Source organism: Opisthocomus hoazin, chromosome 3, assembly GCF_030867145.1.
Source record: "Opisthocomus hoazin isolate bOpiHoa1 chromosome 3, bOpiHoa1.hap1, whole genome shotgun sequence".
Classification (NCBI taxonomy): Eukaryota; Metazoa; Chordata; class Aves; order Opisthocomiformes; family Opisthocomidae; genus Opisthocomus; species Opisthocomus hoazin.
In genome coordinates this window covers 8,505,430-8,523,903 of record NC_134416.1, presented here as the reverse complement: position 1 = coordinate 8,523,903, position 18,474 = coordinate 8,505,430, and the positions used below count along the sequence as shown (strand labels likewise).

The 18,474-nt window shown below is 42.5% G+C and overlaps 1 protein-coding gene across 5 annotated transcripts in view; it reads left to right on the top strand.

The window, feature by feature from the left end:
* Positions 1 to 18,474, top strand: part of KHDRBS3 (KH RNA binding domain containing, signal transduction associated 3) — a 105,000-nt gene that overhangs the window by 18,775 nt on the left and 67,751 nt on the right. For all 5 annotated transcript variants that reach the window (XR_012763372.1, XR_012763371.1, XR_012763370.1 and 2 more), the window contains exon 2: positions 13,353 to 13,471. Coding sequence is in view for 1 of the 5 variants with exons in the window: in XM_075415512.1 (XP_075271627.1) it covers positions 13,353 to 13,471 (119 nt within the window). In the remaining 4 variants the exon portion in view is untranslated. The remainder of the gene's footprint in view (positions 1 to 13,352; positions 13,472 to 18,474) is intronic.

Genomic DNA, 18,474 nt, shown 5'->3' with positions numbered 1-18,474 from the left:
CACTTTACTGTGACAATGAGATTAAGCTCTCATCATTGTCATCAAAATTAGAACTGTTATTGTGTTTATCATCCTATGTTACTGCACTTTGGATTTACCAGAACAAGTTATGGAAGGACGGTGAGTACTGAATCAACACGCAGCACAGCAGAGTTTCTGTGACTTGGCTTCATTGCGAAAGTCCCAACTGCCAGTATTTTCAGAGTTGGTGTGCTTCAAATGTGCCTTCTCAGATAAAGTATGGATTTTGCCATGATGAAAACTTTCAAATAAGAAGCAGTATAGAAATCTGGAGAACTTTACCCATGGTATAAAAGTAATGTTTTAATCCCAGAGACTGTTTCAGAAGTACTTACTGATATGCTGAACTCAAAGGATTGTAGAAACTTTGAGGAAACGAAACCAGTATTGTCCATGTTTTTTCATCCATTTTTTTCTGAAATTCTGCTACAACTGACTTGAGGCCCCCCTCCTCCTTGGGAAGCTTGTCTCTTATCAAAGCCTGGGTGTGTGCCTTAAAGGAGGTCTTTGTAAAATGCAAACTAGTAAGCCACAATGACTTTTGTAGTACCATCATTTTTATTATTTTATCTGAAACTATAAGGAGTTGTACTGTCTGACCGGATATCTGTCTAGCTACGATATATCTCCAGCAATAGTCAATAGCAGAGTTTTTTCAAGAAGCAAAATGACAGGGAAAGTATAAAATGATACTTCAAAAGCCTTCAATTCGACTTGAGAGCTTTCTGAACTGGAGATGGTGGTGTTTGTTAGCTATGAAGTCTTGAAGTTACTGAGAAATACTGCTGTGTCCTGGTCTTGGCCAGGACAGGGTTGATTTTCACCAGAAGCCAGGAGGGGACATAGCTGGGCAGGCTGACCCAAACTGGCTAAACAGAACAGGGTATTTGATACCATGTGCCATCATGCTGGGTTCTGGCTGGGGGGAGCTGGGTGGTGGGAAGGCAGTCATGGCTCGGGAGTGCGTGGAGTGTCAGGTGGTGAGAGTTGCTCTGTGCATTTCGCTGTTTGTTTTGCATATTATCTATATTGTTGTTACTGTTTGCTTCATTTACTGTTCTGTTAAACTGCCCTTGTCCTGACCCATGAGTTCTTGCCTTTTTTCTTTCCATTTTCCTCCCCATCCCAGCAGGGGGAGGCTGACAGAGCGACTGTGTGATCCTTTGTTGCCAGCCATGGGCCAAAACAAAAACATGTAATTTGGTGCCCAAAGTGGGGAGACGATAATGGCAGGGCTGAGCAGAATGTGTTATAACAACTTTGTTGTAATTTGTTATACATATTTGTTGTATTAGCTAAATAGTCACCAGTAAAAAATGTTGCTGTCTTTGGTCACATGGTTGGGGTATGTAAACCCTTACCTGCTGTATGTGTTCCCTGTGGTGATTTTCATTACCTCTGGGAAAAGGAACAGAATTGGGATTTTGCTGTATTCTTTAATATCAACTTATGATATGGTAACATCACTTGGCATGAAGTTAGGCTTGTGTTTGTGCAACACTGGTCATTTCTGTACCTTGGGTGCTGTCTCAGAATTTATTAATAATCGAATGCACTCTATGGGGGGAAAACCAGAGGGGATGCTTTTGCGTGCTCCGTCATCCCTCCTCTCTTCAGGCTGGTCATAACTTTTGAGAGTTTCGAGTACCTGTGGGATGCTCAGGCCAGCATGCTCCAATTGTTCACTCTCCTGAATGGATTTTGGGTCTTGTTTTAACAAGTTTAACCCTAAACCTTCCTGCAGAGGCCTGCCCCTGGGCTGGATAGCTATGAGCGGTGTGGAGTGTATGGAATAGCATGGGAAAATTCCTGGGACAGTTGGCACCTCTAGTGTTCTGGAACTTCACCCCTGAGCAAGTGCAGAATCCTGACAAACTGGCAGAATATTTGGAAGAAGTGTGCTGCCACCCTAGGAACTCCAGGGAGACACAAATTATTGCAATGTGCTGGGGTCTGGCCCATGCCTACAGAGCCCAGTTCAACACTGTTCAGTGCTCTAAAGGGGAAGCGGGGGGGAACAAAGTGACAGACTCTGCAGTTTCCCCTGCCCCTGCAACCAGCTCTGCAGCCACTCTGGTTGGCACTGCTGATGTCACTGCCCCAAGACCCACCCTGCTCCAGCCCCCTTGGCGGGCACAGTGGCTGCTCCATCCTTGGTAGCAGGCACTGCGGCTGAGCCAGAAAACCAACTGTGCTGGTATCAGTTGCCCCTATACAGAAAAAGAAATATGTGAAGAAATCATATTGCCCTTGAGGGATGGCAATGAGCCAGGACCATCCTGAGAGCAGGAGAAAGAGGCAGAGCCAGAGATCATCACCCAAACCCTGTCCCTGAGCAAGCTGCGAGACATGTGGAGTGATTTCAGCAGCCACCCAGGAGAACGCACTGTCACCTGGCTGCTGCGGTGCTGGGATAATGGGGCCAGCAGCTTGGAACTAGAGGGCAGGGAAGCCAAGCAGCTGGGATCCCTGACCAGGGAAGGGGGCATTGACAAGGCAATGGTATACAGAGGCTACGCACCATGGGGCAGTCTGTGGTTTTACCTGTGTGACCATGGAGAGAACATGAAGTGGGACAGAAAATCTACCTTAATCCAAGAGGCACAAGTGCGTGAGTTGCGAGGCAAAACAATCACCAAAGGGGATTCTGTTAGGAAAAAAGCCACTCCAGTTTCCAGTGGGCAGCTCTCCAGACCAGGTAGACAGTTTGATATTGCTTCTGATCCTCTTGAAGCGACCTCCAAGTCATTTTTACAGGAAGTATCACATTCTCTGACCAGGATTAGAGGGGCCCTGCCTCCAGCCAGGTGGAGGAAAGGGACAACCGCGTTCATTGGATGGTGTGGATTCAGTGGCCTGGCACGTCAGATCCACAAGAGTATAAAGCTCTAGTGGACACTGGTGCACAGTGTACTTTAACGCCATCAGATTTCAAAGGGTCAGAGTCCATTTGTATTTCGGGAGTGACAGGGGGGGTCCTAAGAGCTGAGTGTATTGGAGGCTGAAGTGAGCCTCACTGGGCAGGAGTGGCAGAAGCACCCCATTGTAACTGGCCCCGAGGCTCCGTGCATCCTTGGGATAGACTATCTTAGGAGAGGGTATTTCAAGGACTCAAAGGGGTATCGGTGGGCTTTTGGCATAGCTGCTGTGGAGACAGAAGAAATTAAACAGCTGTCCATCTTGCCTGGTCTCTCAGAGGATCCTTCTGTTGTGGGGTTGCTGAGGGGTGAAGAACAACAGGTACCCATCGCAACCACAACAGTGCACCGGCGACAGTATCGTACCAGCCGAGACTCCCTTCTCCCCATTCATCAGCTGATCGGCCAGCTGGAGAGTCAAGGAGTGATCAGCAAAACTCATTCACCCTTTAATGGTCCCATATGGCCAGTGAGAAAATCTACTGGAGAGTGGAGACTGACAATAGACTACTGTGGCCTGAATGAAGTCACACCACCGCTGAGTGCTGCCATGCCAGACATGCTAGAACTTCAATATCAGCTGGAGTCAAAGGCAGCCAAGTGGTATGCTACAATTGACATCGCTAATGCATTCTTCTCCATCCCTTTGGCAGCAGACTGCAGGCCACAGTTTGCTTTCACCTGGAGGGGCATCCAGTACACCTGGAATCGACTGCCCCAGGGGTGGAAACACAGTCCCACCATTTGCCATGGACTAATCCAGACTTCACTGGAAAAGGGTGAAGCTCCAGAACATCTGCAGTACATCAATGACATCATTGTATGGGGTGACACCATGGAGGAAGTTTTTGAGAAAGGGGAGAAAATAGTTCAGAACCTTCTGAAAGCCGGTTTCGCCATTAAGCGAAGTAAAGTCAAGGGACCTGCGCAAGAGATTCAGTTTTTGGGAATAAAATGGCAGGATGGGCGCTGTCAAATCCCAATGGATGTCATCAACAAAATAGCAGCTATGTCTCCACCAACCAGCAAAAAGGAAGCACAGGCCTTCTTAGGTGTTGTGGGTTTTTGGGGGATGCACATCCCAAATTACAGCCAGATTGTAAGTCCTCTGTACCACATGACCCAGAAGAATGATTTTTGAATGGGGCCCTGAGCAACGACAGGCATTTGAACAAATTAAATGGGAGATAGTTCATGCCGTAGCCCTTGGTTCAGTCTGGTCAGGGCAAGATATTAAAAATGTGCTCTACACTGCAGCTGGGGAGAATGGCCCAACCTGGAGTCTCTGGCAGAAAGCACCAGGGGAGACTCGAGGTCGACCCCTGGGGTTTTGGAGCTGGCGATATAAAGGATCTGAGGCCCGCTATATTACCGCTGAAAAAGAGATTCTGGCAGAATATGAAGGCGTTCGAGCTGCTTAAGAAGTGGTCGGCACTGAAGCACAGCTCCTAGCACCACGATTGCCCATCCTGGGCTGGATGTTCAAAGAGAGGGTCCCCTCTACGCATCATGCCAAGCTTACATGGAGTAAGTGGGTCGCGCTGATCACCCAGTGCGCCCGAATGGGAAACCCCAGTTGCCCAGGAATTCTGGAGGTAATCATGGACTGGCCAGAAGGCAAAGACTTTGGAGTATCACCAGAGGAGGAGGTGACGTGCTGAAGAAGCCCCATTGTATAAGCTGCCAGAAAATAAGAAGCAGTATGCCCTGTTTATGGATGGCTACTGTTGTGTTGTGGGGAAGCAGTGTAGGTGGAAGGCCTACATGACAAGTCGCAGAAACTGCAGAAGGAGAAAGTGAGTCAAGCCAGTTTGCAGAGGTGAAAGCCATCCAGGTGGCTTTAGACATTGCCAGTTAGAGAAGTGGCCAGTGCTCTGTCTTTACACCGACTCTTGGATGGTGGCCAATGCCTTGTGGGGGTGGCTGCAGCAATGGAGGAACAACTGGCAGCACAGAGGCAAACCCATCAGCTGCCCATCATGGCAAGATATTGCTGCCCAGCTAGAGCAGTTGGTTGTAAAAGTGTCATGTGGATGCCCATGTACCTAAGTGAGGCCACGGAGGAGCATCAAAACAACCACCAGGTAGATCAGGCTGCCAAGATTCAAGTGGCTGAGGTGGATCTGAACTGGCAACATAAGGGTGAACTGTTTATAGCTCGGTGGGCCCATGACACCTCAGGCCACCAAGGAAGAGACGCGACATACCGATGGGCTCATGACCGAGGGGTGGACTTCACCGTGGATGCCATTGCACAGGTTATCCATGAATGTGAAACATGCGCTGCAATCAAGCAAGCCAAGCAGGTAAAGCCTCAGTGGTATGGAGGACAATGGCTAAAAAATAAATACGGGGGGTCTTGGGAGATGGACTATATCACATTGCCACAAACCTGCCAAGGCAAGTGCTATGTGCTCACAATGGTGGAGGCCACCACCGGATGGCTGGAAACCTACCTTGTGCCCTATGCCACTGCCTGGAGTACTGTCCTTGTGCCTTGAAAAGCAATTCCTGTGGCGACATGGCACTCCTGAAAGAATTGAGTCGGACAATAGGACTCACTTTTGTAACAGCCTCATAGACACCTGGGCCAAAGAACACGGTATCGAGTGGGTGTATCACATCCCCTACCATGCACCAGCCTCTGGAAAAATTGAACAGTATGATGGACTGTTAAAAACCACTCTGAGCAATGAGGAGTGGGACTTTCAAAAATGGGGATACTCATTTAGCAAAGGCCACCTGGTTGGTTAATACCAGAGGATCCACCAACCGGGCTGGTCCTGCCCATTCAAAACCTCAGCGCCCTGTAGAAGGGGGTAAGGTCACAGAATCACAGAATAGTAGGGGTTGGAAGGGACCTCTGTGGGTCATCTAGTCCAACCCTCCTGCTGAAGCAGGGTCACCTACAGCAAGCTGCACAGGACCTTGTCCAGGCGGGTCTTGAATATCTCCAGAGAAAGAGACTCCACAACCTCCCTGGGCAGCCTGTTTCAGTGCTCCGTCACCCTCAGAGCAAAGAAGTTCTTCCTCATGTTCACACGGAACTTCCTGTGCCTCAGTTTGTGCCCATTGCCCCTTGTCCTGTCACTGGGCACCACTGAAAAGAGCTTGGCCCCATCCTCCTGACACCCACCCTTCAGATATTTGTAAGCATTTATAAGGTCCCCTCTCAGCCTTCTCTTCTTCAGGCTGAACAAGCCCAGTTCCCTCAACCTCTCCTCGTAGGGGAGATGCTCCAGTCCCCTCATCCTCGTAGCCCTCCACTGGACTCTCTCCAGTAACTCTTCATCTTTCCTGAACTGGGGAGCCCAGAACTGGACACAGTACTCTAGATGAGGCCTCACTAGGGCAGTGTAGAGGGGAAGGAGAACCTCCCTCATCCTGCTGGCCACACTCTTCTTGATGCACCCCAGGATCCCTTTGGCTTTCTTGGCAGCCAGGGCACACTGCTGGCTCATGGTTAACCTGTTGTCCACCAGGATGCCCAGGTCCCTCTCCGCAGAGCTCGTCTCCAGCAGGTCCACCCCAAGCCTGTACTGGTGCATGAGGTTGTTCCTCCCCAGGTGCAGGACCCTGCATTTGGCTTTGTTGAACCTCATCATGTTCCTCTCTGCCCAACTTTCCAGCCTATCCAGGTCATGCTGAATGGCAGCACAGCCTTCCGGTGTATCTACCACACCTCCCAGTTTGGTGTCATCAGCAAACTTGCTGAGGGTACATTCTAACTCTTCATCCAGGTCGTTGATGAAGTTAAACAAGACTGGGCCCAGTACTGACCCGTGGGGGACACCACTAGTTACCGGCCTCCAACTAGACTCAGCGCCGCTGATGACAACCCTCTGAGTTCTGCCATTCAGCCAGTTCTCTATCCACTTCACCGACCACTCATCCAGCCCACACTTCCTCAGCTTCCCTAGGAGGATATCATGGGAGACTGTGTCGAAAGCCTTGCTGAAGTCAAGGTAGACAACATCCATGGCTCTCCCTTTGTAGGTCCCCGTAGTGCACATGTGGAACACGTTAGGGAAGACAGTCTGGGTTAGTCCTGCCTCGGGCAAAGCGAAGCCCATCCGCAGGATTGCTTTTGCTCAAGGACCTGGATGTACCTGGTGGGTGATGCGGAACGATGAGGAAGTCTGTGTTGGGCAGAGAGGAACATGATGAGGTTCAACAAAGGCAAATGCAGGGTCCTGCACCTGGGGAGGAACAGCCCCATGCACCAGTACAGGCTTGGGGTGGACCTGCTGGAGAACAGCTCTGTGGAGAGGGACCTGGGTGTCCTGGTGGATGACAGGTTAACCATGAGCCAGCAGTGTGCCCTGGCTGCCAAGAAGGCCTATAGCATTCTGGGGTGCATTAGGAGTGTAGCCAGCAAGTCGAGGGAGGTTCTCCTTCCCCTCTACACTGCCCTGGTGAGGCCTCATCTGGAGTACTGTGTCCAGTTCTGGGCTCCCCAGTTGAAGAAAGATGAAGAGCTACTGGAGAGAGTCCAGTGGAGGGCTACAAGGATGATGAGGGGACTGGAACATCTCTCCTATGAGGAGAGGCTGAGGGAGCTGGGCTTGTTCAGCCTGAAGAAGAGAAGGCTGCAAGGGGACCTAATATATACTTACAAATATCTGAAGGGTGGGTGTCAGGAGGATGGGGCCAAGCTCTTTTCAGTGGTGCCTAGCAACAGGACAAGGGGCAATGGGCACAGACTGAAGCACAGGAAGTTCCGTCTGAACATGAGGAAGAACCTCTTCCCTCTGAGGGTGACGGAGCACTGGAACAGGCTGCCCTAGGGGGGTCGTGGAGTCTCCTTCTCTGGGGCTATTCAAGACCCGCCTGGACAAGGTCCTGTGCAGCCTGGTGTAGGTGACCCTGCTTCGGCAGGAGGGTTGGACTAGATGACCCACAGAGGTCCCTTCCAACCCTGAACATTCTGTGATTCTGTACCTCATGGGGATTTGATTTTTGGATGAGAATAGTCACTGAAATGAAATTTTTATGTGACTGCTAAATGTCCCTGTCACTGTCTGTTGTCACTACTGTAGTTTTGTGTTGTATCAAGGATATTAGTCAGAATCACCCAGAGTAAAGAAGGATGGACTTTGATGAAACCTATCAGAGCACAGCGATGATGGACTGGACCTGTCTTCAACAACTGGCACCCAGCAGCTTCATCAAGATCGACGTCTTCAATGCACAGACAGTGGGCATGGGCCGTACCAGGTACACCAGCCATGAGCTCTGGACACAGTGTGTGACCACCCATCACCACACTGAAGCTGTGGATTAAATGAACTTAATGGACACTTTAGAGGAACGATCCATAAACTAAGAGAATGATAGCTCATTTTATGTATTAAGGACAGGAGAATGGGTGGTCATCAACTGGAAAATGGGGGACCTGGGCTTGATGTAGATGGTATAGAATAAGGGGTGGGTAATGTCCTGGGTTCAGCCAGGACAGGGTTAGTTTTCCCAAGAAGCCAGGAGGGAGCACAGCCAGGCGGGCTGACCCAACCTGGCCAAGCAGAACAGGGCATTCGATACCATGTGCTGTCATGCTGGGTCCCAGGTGGCGGAGCTGGCTGGTGTATTACAGCTCACAAGCGTGTGGGGCATCAGGCAGTGAGAGTCGCTTTGTGCATTCATTTGTTTTGTATATTCTCCTTATCTGTATTGTTGTTGGTACTGTTTGCTTCATTTTCTGTTCTGTTAAACTGCCCTTGTCCTGACCCATAAGTTTTTGCCTTGTTCTTTCCATTTTCTTCCCCACCCCAGTGGGGGGAGGGGTGATAGAGTGACTGCGTGGTCCTTTGTTGCTGGCCAAGAGCCAAAACTAAAATGTACTGTTATCAGGGTATGCTTATGTAACAGACTTGTTTTGTTGCCTTGGTCTAGATTTTAATGTGTAATTTTAATGTTTCTTTCTTAGCTACATGCTAATAAAATCAGAATTGTCCAAATAAAGCAAAATATACTCCTGCTGTTATATAGTGTTAGTAATTTCCTAAACATCTTCAGTGTATTTGAGCCAAGCGTTATTTAGGAGTACTTATAAAGGATAATGTTGTTCTTATAATATTTTCATTTTCTAAAGTAATGTGGAAGGTATTTCTAGTGAAATTGCACTGCAGTTCTATCAACCCCCTATGCTTTCAGAAGCCATGGTCATTTGGATGTCCTAGAAGGAGTCTTGGATTCTTCACTTGTTCTTCCATCTGAAACAGAAAAAAATAGTATGAAATCATTTGGATTTAATAGGGTGTCTGATAATACTTCTGAATTTAAGGAAGAGTAGTGGAAGATTTCCTGGTTTCTGTTTCTCATGTTGCGTTTTGGAACCTTTATACTAAGGATAATGCAGTAAGCATTTCTGTTCGAGTTTGATATTTGATCTTACATTAATTATATTGTTTTGCTACAGATGAATGCAGACTATCATTTTGTTCTACATTAAACACAACTATTTATATTGGCTTAGTGATGGGAGCTGGAATCCTGGCTTGTAGTTCTGCTGCAGGAAGATTAATTCTACCTAAAGATTAATGTTGAAACAATTCTACTTTGTCATTATCTGATGTATTTAGCAATATTATTTGGTGATTTAACTGAGGAGTAATCATTGCTTAGATCTCTCTGTGATTAAATGTAAAGAAAAAAATCCATGCAGTTGTTACTTCATCCAGTTAAATTCATGGACTGTTGCATTAGCTTCATCCTTGGTCTGAGAACATGGGATTTTAATCTTTAGCATTATGGGAAGCTTTAATCACATGTTGATTTACTATTTGTGATTTAGATGTCATTGCTTCATATAGCAAAGCAGTACAGAATGTAATCTAAGGATTAGGAAAAGGCAAATCTTCCTATCCATTTGACCTTGAAAATCTGATTGGATTTCCTGTGTGATCTGGCATGATTTTTCCCTAATTATCTAAAGCTTGATGTATGTGAGTGATAGATACTGAATGAGCTGAGTAGGTATGGATAAAATTCAAATGCTTAACTTTATTTCGTATTCATCCTAGATTTGGGTGCAAAGAAATGACAAGAAAAAACAGAAAAGTCTGAGATATAATGGGGTCTCAATGTAAGATGAATGTTCAGCAGTTCAGTGGGCTTGACTTTGGTAATTCAGAACTAAAGTTTTATGATAGCAGTGAATATGCATAAAGTCTTAAGTCAATTTGATTGAATTTGGACCCTAATATTAAAAATTTCTTATTTCGTAGGGCTATGGTGGTGTGCTGGGGCTGTTTATTAGAAGAGAAACAAGTCATTTGACTTTAAAACAAATGAGGAAAATTGTGATCCATTTTGCTGAGAGTTGCTTGGCAGCTGCCTATGGGTTTCAGTAGCATCGTCAAGCAAATGGCAAGTTGATTAAACAGTGAAATTTAAAGAATAAAGAAATGGTTTTTCTTAAAATGGTCAATAAGAAATATGTAGCTAATTGGGGTAGAAAAACTGACCTTCAGAGTAATGAATGGATTTCTTTAATATTAAACTTCAGTTACTTCAAGTTGAGTGATTACTAGAGCAAGAAAGGAATGTTCTTTCTATGACCTTCTAAATGTTTTTGTTTTAACTAAATCAAATTACTGTAGAATTGAGTGTATCTAGTATTAATCAAGTTGTTGCACTCAAATCCTTCAAATACTGAATTCAAATAACTTAAGTAAAATATTTAGCAAATATTAATAGCAGTGTATTGATCTGTTAAGGTATTTTTGCAGCCCACTAATCTGAAGAATGTTCGTGAGGTATTGTTAGAACTCTGTTCTTCACTCTTCAAATACATTTCAATTGTTGTGACAAGTCTGAGACATGTGGATGTTCCTGAAACCAAACACACTTTTAAGTGTAATCTTTCTTGGCAGTTTCTAAGACTGTTCTTAAACCACTGTTCATTCATAAACTTGTGGTTCTAATTTAAAGTTACTTCTGGAAATACAATTTTTAAGAAATAAAATTTTCAGTTGGGCAGGGGCATTGCAGTGTATGCTATACCATGCAGTTGTGTACATTGGTATATGATTCAACAAGAGAAAACAAATTTTTAACTTCACCAGTTCATGAAAATATGGTGGGTTTTGTTAAAAGTACTTTTATTTTTTACATTTAGATTACTTCAGGAAAAAAGTCCTTCACTGTAATGGTAATTATAGGTACTGAAAACTTGTAAAGATCTTGTATCAATCTAACCGCTGGTGGTCTTCGGTGTGGTGATCTGTTCCAAAATACTACAGCACAGGGCATTAATTTTTAATCTTGGAGTTGAACTGTGCTTTTGTTTTTCTGAATAAATGCTAGTCCTGACATTTAAGGTCAATGCTGAATGAAGTCTCATGAAATTTTGTAACAGCATTTGCTTCAGTCATAACAAAGTGGATATGTTTTTGTTAGATCTTAATATTTGGTATTTCTCGGTGTAAAATGTTGCTAGAGAACAGTATACTTCTGATCAGTTTTGAGCTCTGAGTATTTATACTGTTGGTAGTGTATACCAACGGCAGAATTCAAAATCAGTGTCATGTTTGTTTCCCACTTCTAGAACACACAAACCTCTAAGTACCTAGTCTTGTATTCTAAGAGAAATCAAAGAGCTTTATTGTAACTGCCCTTGTTAGATAAGGAGACAGGGGTGTTAGAAATAGTTTTATTTGTGTGCTGTGATAGTACTACACTCTTACGTCTGAATGTGATCTTCAGAAACTTTGACTTCTGCAGAATACCAGTCATCTGCTTTGAATGGGAAAATGATGGCCTATAAAATTTCAGTCTTAATTTCATCTGTAAATGTTTTTAAATGTACCAAGAATGCGTGAACTCCATTTTTACCTGGATTCAGTGGCTGAAATATGTTTCTCAGTAGTTTTCAGCCTGTGAGCTGAGGGCTTTGGAGTTTTTTCTGATCATGCTGCAATATAAAGGGCACTTCAGAGGAAGGTTGCCTTGATAGGGCTTTGCCAAAAAGTTTGTGGCTAGAGTCCATGTGAGTCAAAACTCTTAAGGACTTGGCTGAGAAAATTTGAAAGTACAGCTGGGGAAGGCTTTTCTTTCAAGGAGCCTTCAGGTAGTCTAAGGCTAGTTTGGCTTTTAGATCTTCAGTCACTGAACATTAGTTTGAATAAATGCAACTATTTATTTCCTGTTCTGTGCTGGTGAAGTGAAAACTTGCATGGAAGGCTGGAGTTTGAGTTATTGGGGAAGATGTTGGCATCTTCACTTCTGTTGTGGTAAATGGGAATGGACTGGTATTTTAAACAACGCTGCTAATGATGCATGGATTTTTTTTCAGTAGTAGGCAATGTTTTGGTTAACTACTCCTTCTGTTTTTCAGTGGAAGTACTTTCAAACCTAACTGTCTCTTAAAGACTATCTGAAGGATTGTGTGTCCTTCTATATTTTTTGATTTGTATCTCTGCACTCATAAGTTTGTTGTTACTGTTTCCTGTTGGCATAAAATCACATTTCCACTAATGAAACTTCAAGATCTTGATAAATATCATAACTTCTACTGCTTGAGTAGAAGGGTGTGTTTTGTTGTGGAGAAACTAACAAGATACTTGAAGATCTGGGAGAACAAATGCTAGATGTCCATAGGAGAACTCTTGTCACAATTCTGAAATTGGTTGGATTTTGGTGTGTTCTGTGCTAATATGTTTAACACTGCAACTCAGTGGGCTGGCTCCCGTCCAGCAAAGACTTTAGGCAGTGCTTCATTTTCAGTCTCCTTTTATGCTGATGTTTCCTCACCAATGAAAATGAAATCTGCAATTTCTCATTAGCACACTAATCAATATTTAGAGAGAATTATCATCAAGAACTAGTTTTGTATGTAGTTCTGGAATGAGTAGTCATGCAGTGTGGGTTTGAACTTCTAATATCATTCCTGATTCTGTTGTCATTGATATGAACTAATCTCACATTTTCGGGTATGACCTATGTGCCTCAATTACATTCCTGAAATCATGAAAGATTGATTTGAAATTTGCTTAAGTGCACTGTAGACAACAGCACTAAAACTCTATTTTTATAATATAGAGGGATAAAGTAGTCAAGTATTAAACTATGCTGTAAGCTTTTCAGTTTAAAAATGAATAAAAGTGTCTAAGAATATTTTTTTCTGCTTGAACCATATAAAGCATAAATGTGTCTAAGTCAAAAGATAGCATTTAAAATGATTGCAATGCTAATTCAAGGTGCTGATATGAACATGAGTATTAAAAAGCCTGAAAAAGCAAAACATGATTTACCCCACTGACCTCTTTATGTATGTATTAATTACACTTCATGCTGTATGCATTATGCCATACAGTATTTGTTTTAAAGTTTTTAATTTATACTGTCTTCAAAGATTCTTAGTTTTTAGATTGTATTAAATTGAGAAAATAACTAACCTTTTTCCTTTGACAGAGATTGAAAAATTCCAAAAAGGGGAAGGAAAGGAAGAAGAGAAGTATATTGATGTAGTCATCAATAAAAATATGAAGTTGGGACAGAAAGTTTTGATTCCAGTAAAACAATTCCCTAAGGTAAGCCTAATTTTCATACTGGATAAATCTCAGTGTTTATAAAAATACTCCACTAGTATCTTAACTATTCTTTTAACCACTACTTTTAAAACAGTATTCACAATCTCTAATGTTCCTGTTCTGCAGGCTGTTCTGTAGAAGTTCTAAGGTAGGAATGGTTCTTGTTGGAATAAATGTGCAGGGAAGAATTGCTGGTCACACAGAATAGTATGTTGAAAACAAATGATAAATTAATCGCAGTTTCAGGATAGCATAATCCTTTTCAGAATATCAAAAGGAATGAAATATGTTTAAGTTGACTCTGATGCCAGATGTTGAAACTTTCTTATTGTAGGGTAGAAGAGCAGCTTAAAATGTACCACTAAGGGAACTCTCTGTGTAAACTTTTTCTTCTTGTCCTGTAAAGTTTCAGCCATTGTTGATCCTGAATAAGTTAAATCTGCACTACTAAATTATTCTGGAGAGGTGGGGACTGTTTTGTTATCTCTGGCCTCCAGGAATGCTTAGCACTACTTTACTGCCAAGTATTATGCTGCACTAAAATATTTCTACCTGGGAGCATTTATTCAACTTTCAGTAGGCGTGGAACTTCATTCTTTTTGTCCCTTTTTAAATTTCAGGGTTAATGTTATAAGAAGGAGAGTAGCATTTTTTCACTCTTGAAATGGCTTTTTCTTCCTGCTAGAAATTTTGAGACTGCTTCTGTTTCTGCTCATGGAGAAAAAGAATTCCTGAACTCCTTCCTCCACGTCTTTAGGAAGGCTCTTTCTAAATATTTTTTCCATATGGTCAGTCTTGCTCACACTGTGCTGGGTAACTTGCAGGGATTGTTTTACTGCTGTTCAGTTTCATGAAATACTGCTTTAGTCAATTCAAGATTGCATGCCACTTATATGTGGGCACCTCTTTGGAATTCTGACTTGGTCATCTTTGACTGGGAAGAGCTACATGCAAACATACAGGAACATAAAGATGGGAATGTAAAAGATGAGGGAAGCTTATGTAGTCAGGGTTTGTAATCAGGATGTTTTTCTCACAGTTGTTGAGGTGTAGGCACTTGAGCTCAAGGGGAAGAAAGGAGAAATGGATATTGAAAAGGGAAACAGTTCCCTTTGAAAGATGCTTCTGCTTCTTTATGTAGTGTCAGCTTTCTTTAAAGGACTTCACACTGGTGATACTCTTATTTAGGATAGCTAGGAGGAAACCCCTGCCATCTTTTGAAAGGGCAGGTATGCTCTGCTGTGTGCTCGGTAGTTCTGGTCATTGGAGATAGTCTTTGAGCTGGAATAAAGCCTGGTACGTGCTATGGGAAGAAACTTCCAGGTAGACATACAGGATTACGTTGAAGCTTTGTTTGGGCCCAGGGAGCACAGAGTACAACTGCTGTGCAGAATGGCTCTGCCATTTGAGTTCCTATGTCTCCACTAAGACATTCTCCCCAGAAAGCAGAATACTGGTACCTCTGCTGCAGAATACTGGTACCTCTGCTCACAGATCTCCCTTCTGCCACAGCAAATAAAATCCTAGGTCTTCTCTATTTAAGATGATTTTGACCCAGATATTATAGGGGGACTCAATTTTTTCCTAGAAATTTCCATTTTACTACATATACATAGATGTTTATTTTAAAGCTTACTCATTAAAGATTCCTTATAGTCAAAAGGAATTAAAATTTCTCACTGTGTAGGAGTAGTCTAGGAGATGAATATGAATTCAGATTTATGACAGGTACTCTTGAATTTCTCTGAAAAACACCCACCCTAACCCACAAGCAGTCACTGCAGTTTAGTATCACTTGTTTACTAGGACCAGGCTTGTTGTTTAATTTGAGATCTAATAAATTCAAATAAAATGTATGAAGTGACATAGCTTCAACATTGCAAACTGGGAGCCTTATTCTGGCATAGTGTAGTATGCAGGGAGTGACATGAGTTTTGAATGCCAGTACACAGGGGAACAGGTTTCTTACATACTAATGTTTCCTCTGAATACTCATCTTCCTGTTGAGTGTGTTCAGAGGAAGGCTCAGAAATTAGAGGTGCTTTATGAAGTGTTTTGGGGTAGAGAGGAAATCATTCCAGTCATCTTGGTTTCACTGAGCTGTATTTAGAGTGCATGCATTTGTATATTCAGATTCTGCAGAGCTTAAGCAGAAAGTATTATGTTGTGCTTCTAAATCTGAAATGATGCTTCACATAAATGCTTTATGCCTCTGCCACTTTTCTCCATGCATGTATACTGTTTTCTAGACCCTTTTGCCTACAAGAGGTGTTAGTACTAATGCAAATATGTCATTTGCAGAAGTTTCAGGTGGTAGTTTGTCAGGAAAATGGTTAAAAGACTTGGTTCTGATTTATGACTGATTTTCTTCTTCGCCCTGATCAGGGTTGGTGACAAATGCTTTAGCAGAATGAAACTCAAGACTTCAATATGGATGAAATCTTTGCAAAAAGCTCTTCTGCACGTGAATATTGAATTTAGAGCAGTTCTGGTAACCTGGCATTTGTTTCTGTATGCCTGCAGTCAACACTAATCCAGATAGCTATTAGGCAAGATATGAACCAAAAGACATCTCCCATCCTTTCAGGAGGTGTAGTGGTTTTGGTGTTATTGAACTAAGAATCTGCTGTTTGAAGCTGACCAAGTCACTACGATAATTGATAAATCTCTCAAACTAGCACTGAGATACCCAAGTTTGACAGTTTTAACCCAAACTGGTATCCAGAAAGTGATGAGGAAAAACTTAATTTTTTTCAACTTTATAAATAGAATAGGTATTTCACAAATAAATAAATAAACCTGTTTTTAAACAGGATTAAAAAAAGCGAAGTATCAAAGTTATTAAATCTTTAAGAGTTTAATATCTGAAAATGAAACTAACCACAAATATAAGTGATTTTGCTAGCAGAAATTATTCCTTTGTTTACATTTGCTGGTGATGACTCTGGCAAGCAAAGATGCCTCTGCTATTTAGGTATATCAGTAGGATTAATGAAATATCAATCATACCTTTTTGTGATAAATGAGGTTGCTGGACCAAAACAGCCCACCAGTGCACTACCCTCATTAAGACAGCTTCCTAGACCTGACACAGGGTTAACTAAGTTTCCGTTAAGTATTTCATTACCCTTTTCCTTTTTAAAACTTGCCTCTAACTCTGACTCCTTGAATAAATCATAATGGCCTCAACACGGGTCAGACAATCCTAGCTCTGATCTGATCAACTTGGCATTATGATGCCTGCTCACATTACCTGTCCTGTCAGATATATTCTCACGGGCTTGTAGCTGGGTCCTGTGCAAATTCAGCCTCATTACATCTGACAGCCCTGGAAGGTGACAGGTTAACTGCAGCAGAAAGCTATTCAGTTGAAGTTCAGAGCAACTGGGTTTCTATTGGAAAAGAATCTGGTAGACCTCAGATTCAAAAGTAGGCATTTCGCTTTCTTGGGCATATTTGTTCTCCCTGAAAAAAACCTTATGAGTTTCTGGTCTTCTACTTAGTGCACAAACAGTTGAGTGTCTGTGTTGGTGTGTTTAACTTGCCTCCTACTTCACAGCTCTTGGTTGCTTCTGTGGGACTATGTATTTACATGCTTTTGCTAGGATCTTTTGTCTTGCTCAAACCTTGGCAATGTTAACAAACCTAATATCTCATGCTCGAGGTAGTTGACTTAAGTGATTTTTTTTGTCTGGACCTTGATAGAAGGTGACAGCAATAACCAAGACAGCCTGAATTTTATCTGCTTTATGAAATAATTTGCCAAGATAGTCCCGGGAGTTATGTTCAGTTTCTACTTGAGGCTGGTAGTGGATTTGAATTAATTTCTTCCTGTGTTCTTTATAGACTCCTGTACAGATTAAAAAAAATACCTGAATTAATGTCTTGATATGTTGACATAGTCTTACTCGCTAAAACAAACTTGGTGGTAACTCTTCTATAGATTCAAGGTCCAGTCAAGTCTTTTCAAAATCAGATTGTAAGCAATCTTATGAATTTTTCAGGTTGGTCCAGCTCTGTAGATTCATATGAGAAGTCTGAATTGTTGTGATATGGTAATTAATCTGAGGCATCTAGGTGAGGCTGGAATAGGCTTTGGTAATGCTTTCTACAATCCTCTTGTAACTGGGACATGCTACAAGCAAGGATTAGAAAGGTTAGGGCTTTTATGCAAACTCATAGGTAAAGGACCAACATTTTGAGGTAGGATTCGGTTCTAAATCGAGTTACCTACATGTAGAAGTTCACATGAAAGCTGGAGGTCTAAACTGCAGAATGAGATTTTATAAGCTTAGGCAGTGGAGTCCAAGGTGATTTAATACACGTTGTTCTTTGATCAGATGAATATCTCAGCTGGCTCTAGGTCAAGTGTGAAAATGTGACCCTTAAACTTCTGTTGCATTTCATGACTGAAAATTTTCACACTTGCACAGACTTAAAGGCAGAATAAGTGAGCTGGCCATGGAAGGTTGTGATATTGTTGTCTTGCTGAAGGGGCTCTCTGGATCTTTCCTACAACTCTGAAATGCCCGCATGTGTGAAAGGTGTTTCATAGCTTAGATGTATACAAGTGAAGCAGGAGGCTGTTATCCCCCTCCCACGCATTTAATTAATATGCATCATGAAGTAGTTTAGTCTCAGAAATCTGATTTTGCTTTGACAGTTTAGTGAACTCCAGTGTTCTGAATTCAGAGGAAAAATAGCTTCTGTGGATGATAAATGGAATTATTATGGTTTTCTGAGATGGATCAAAACTATGGGAACAATTATTGCAGTTTTGTGACAGGAGACTATTTTAAAAATTGCTTATAGAATTGCACTTAAATACTGGGTGACTCTCAGAAGTTGATAAGAAATGGTCTGTGGTGTGTTCCCTGAAGTGATGCTTTAAATATATATTCTCAAAAGTTATTGACTTACAGAACTGGTATCCATTTAAGCCTTTTAGCTCAACTTTGAAAGTGAAAATATCTATTTTAAAATGTCATATATACACTATATCT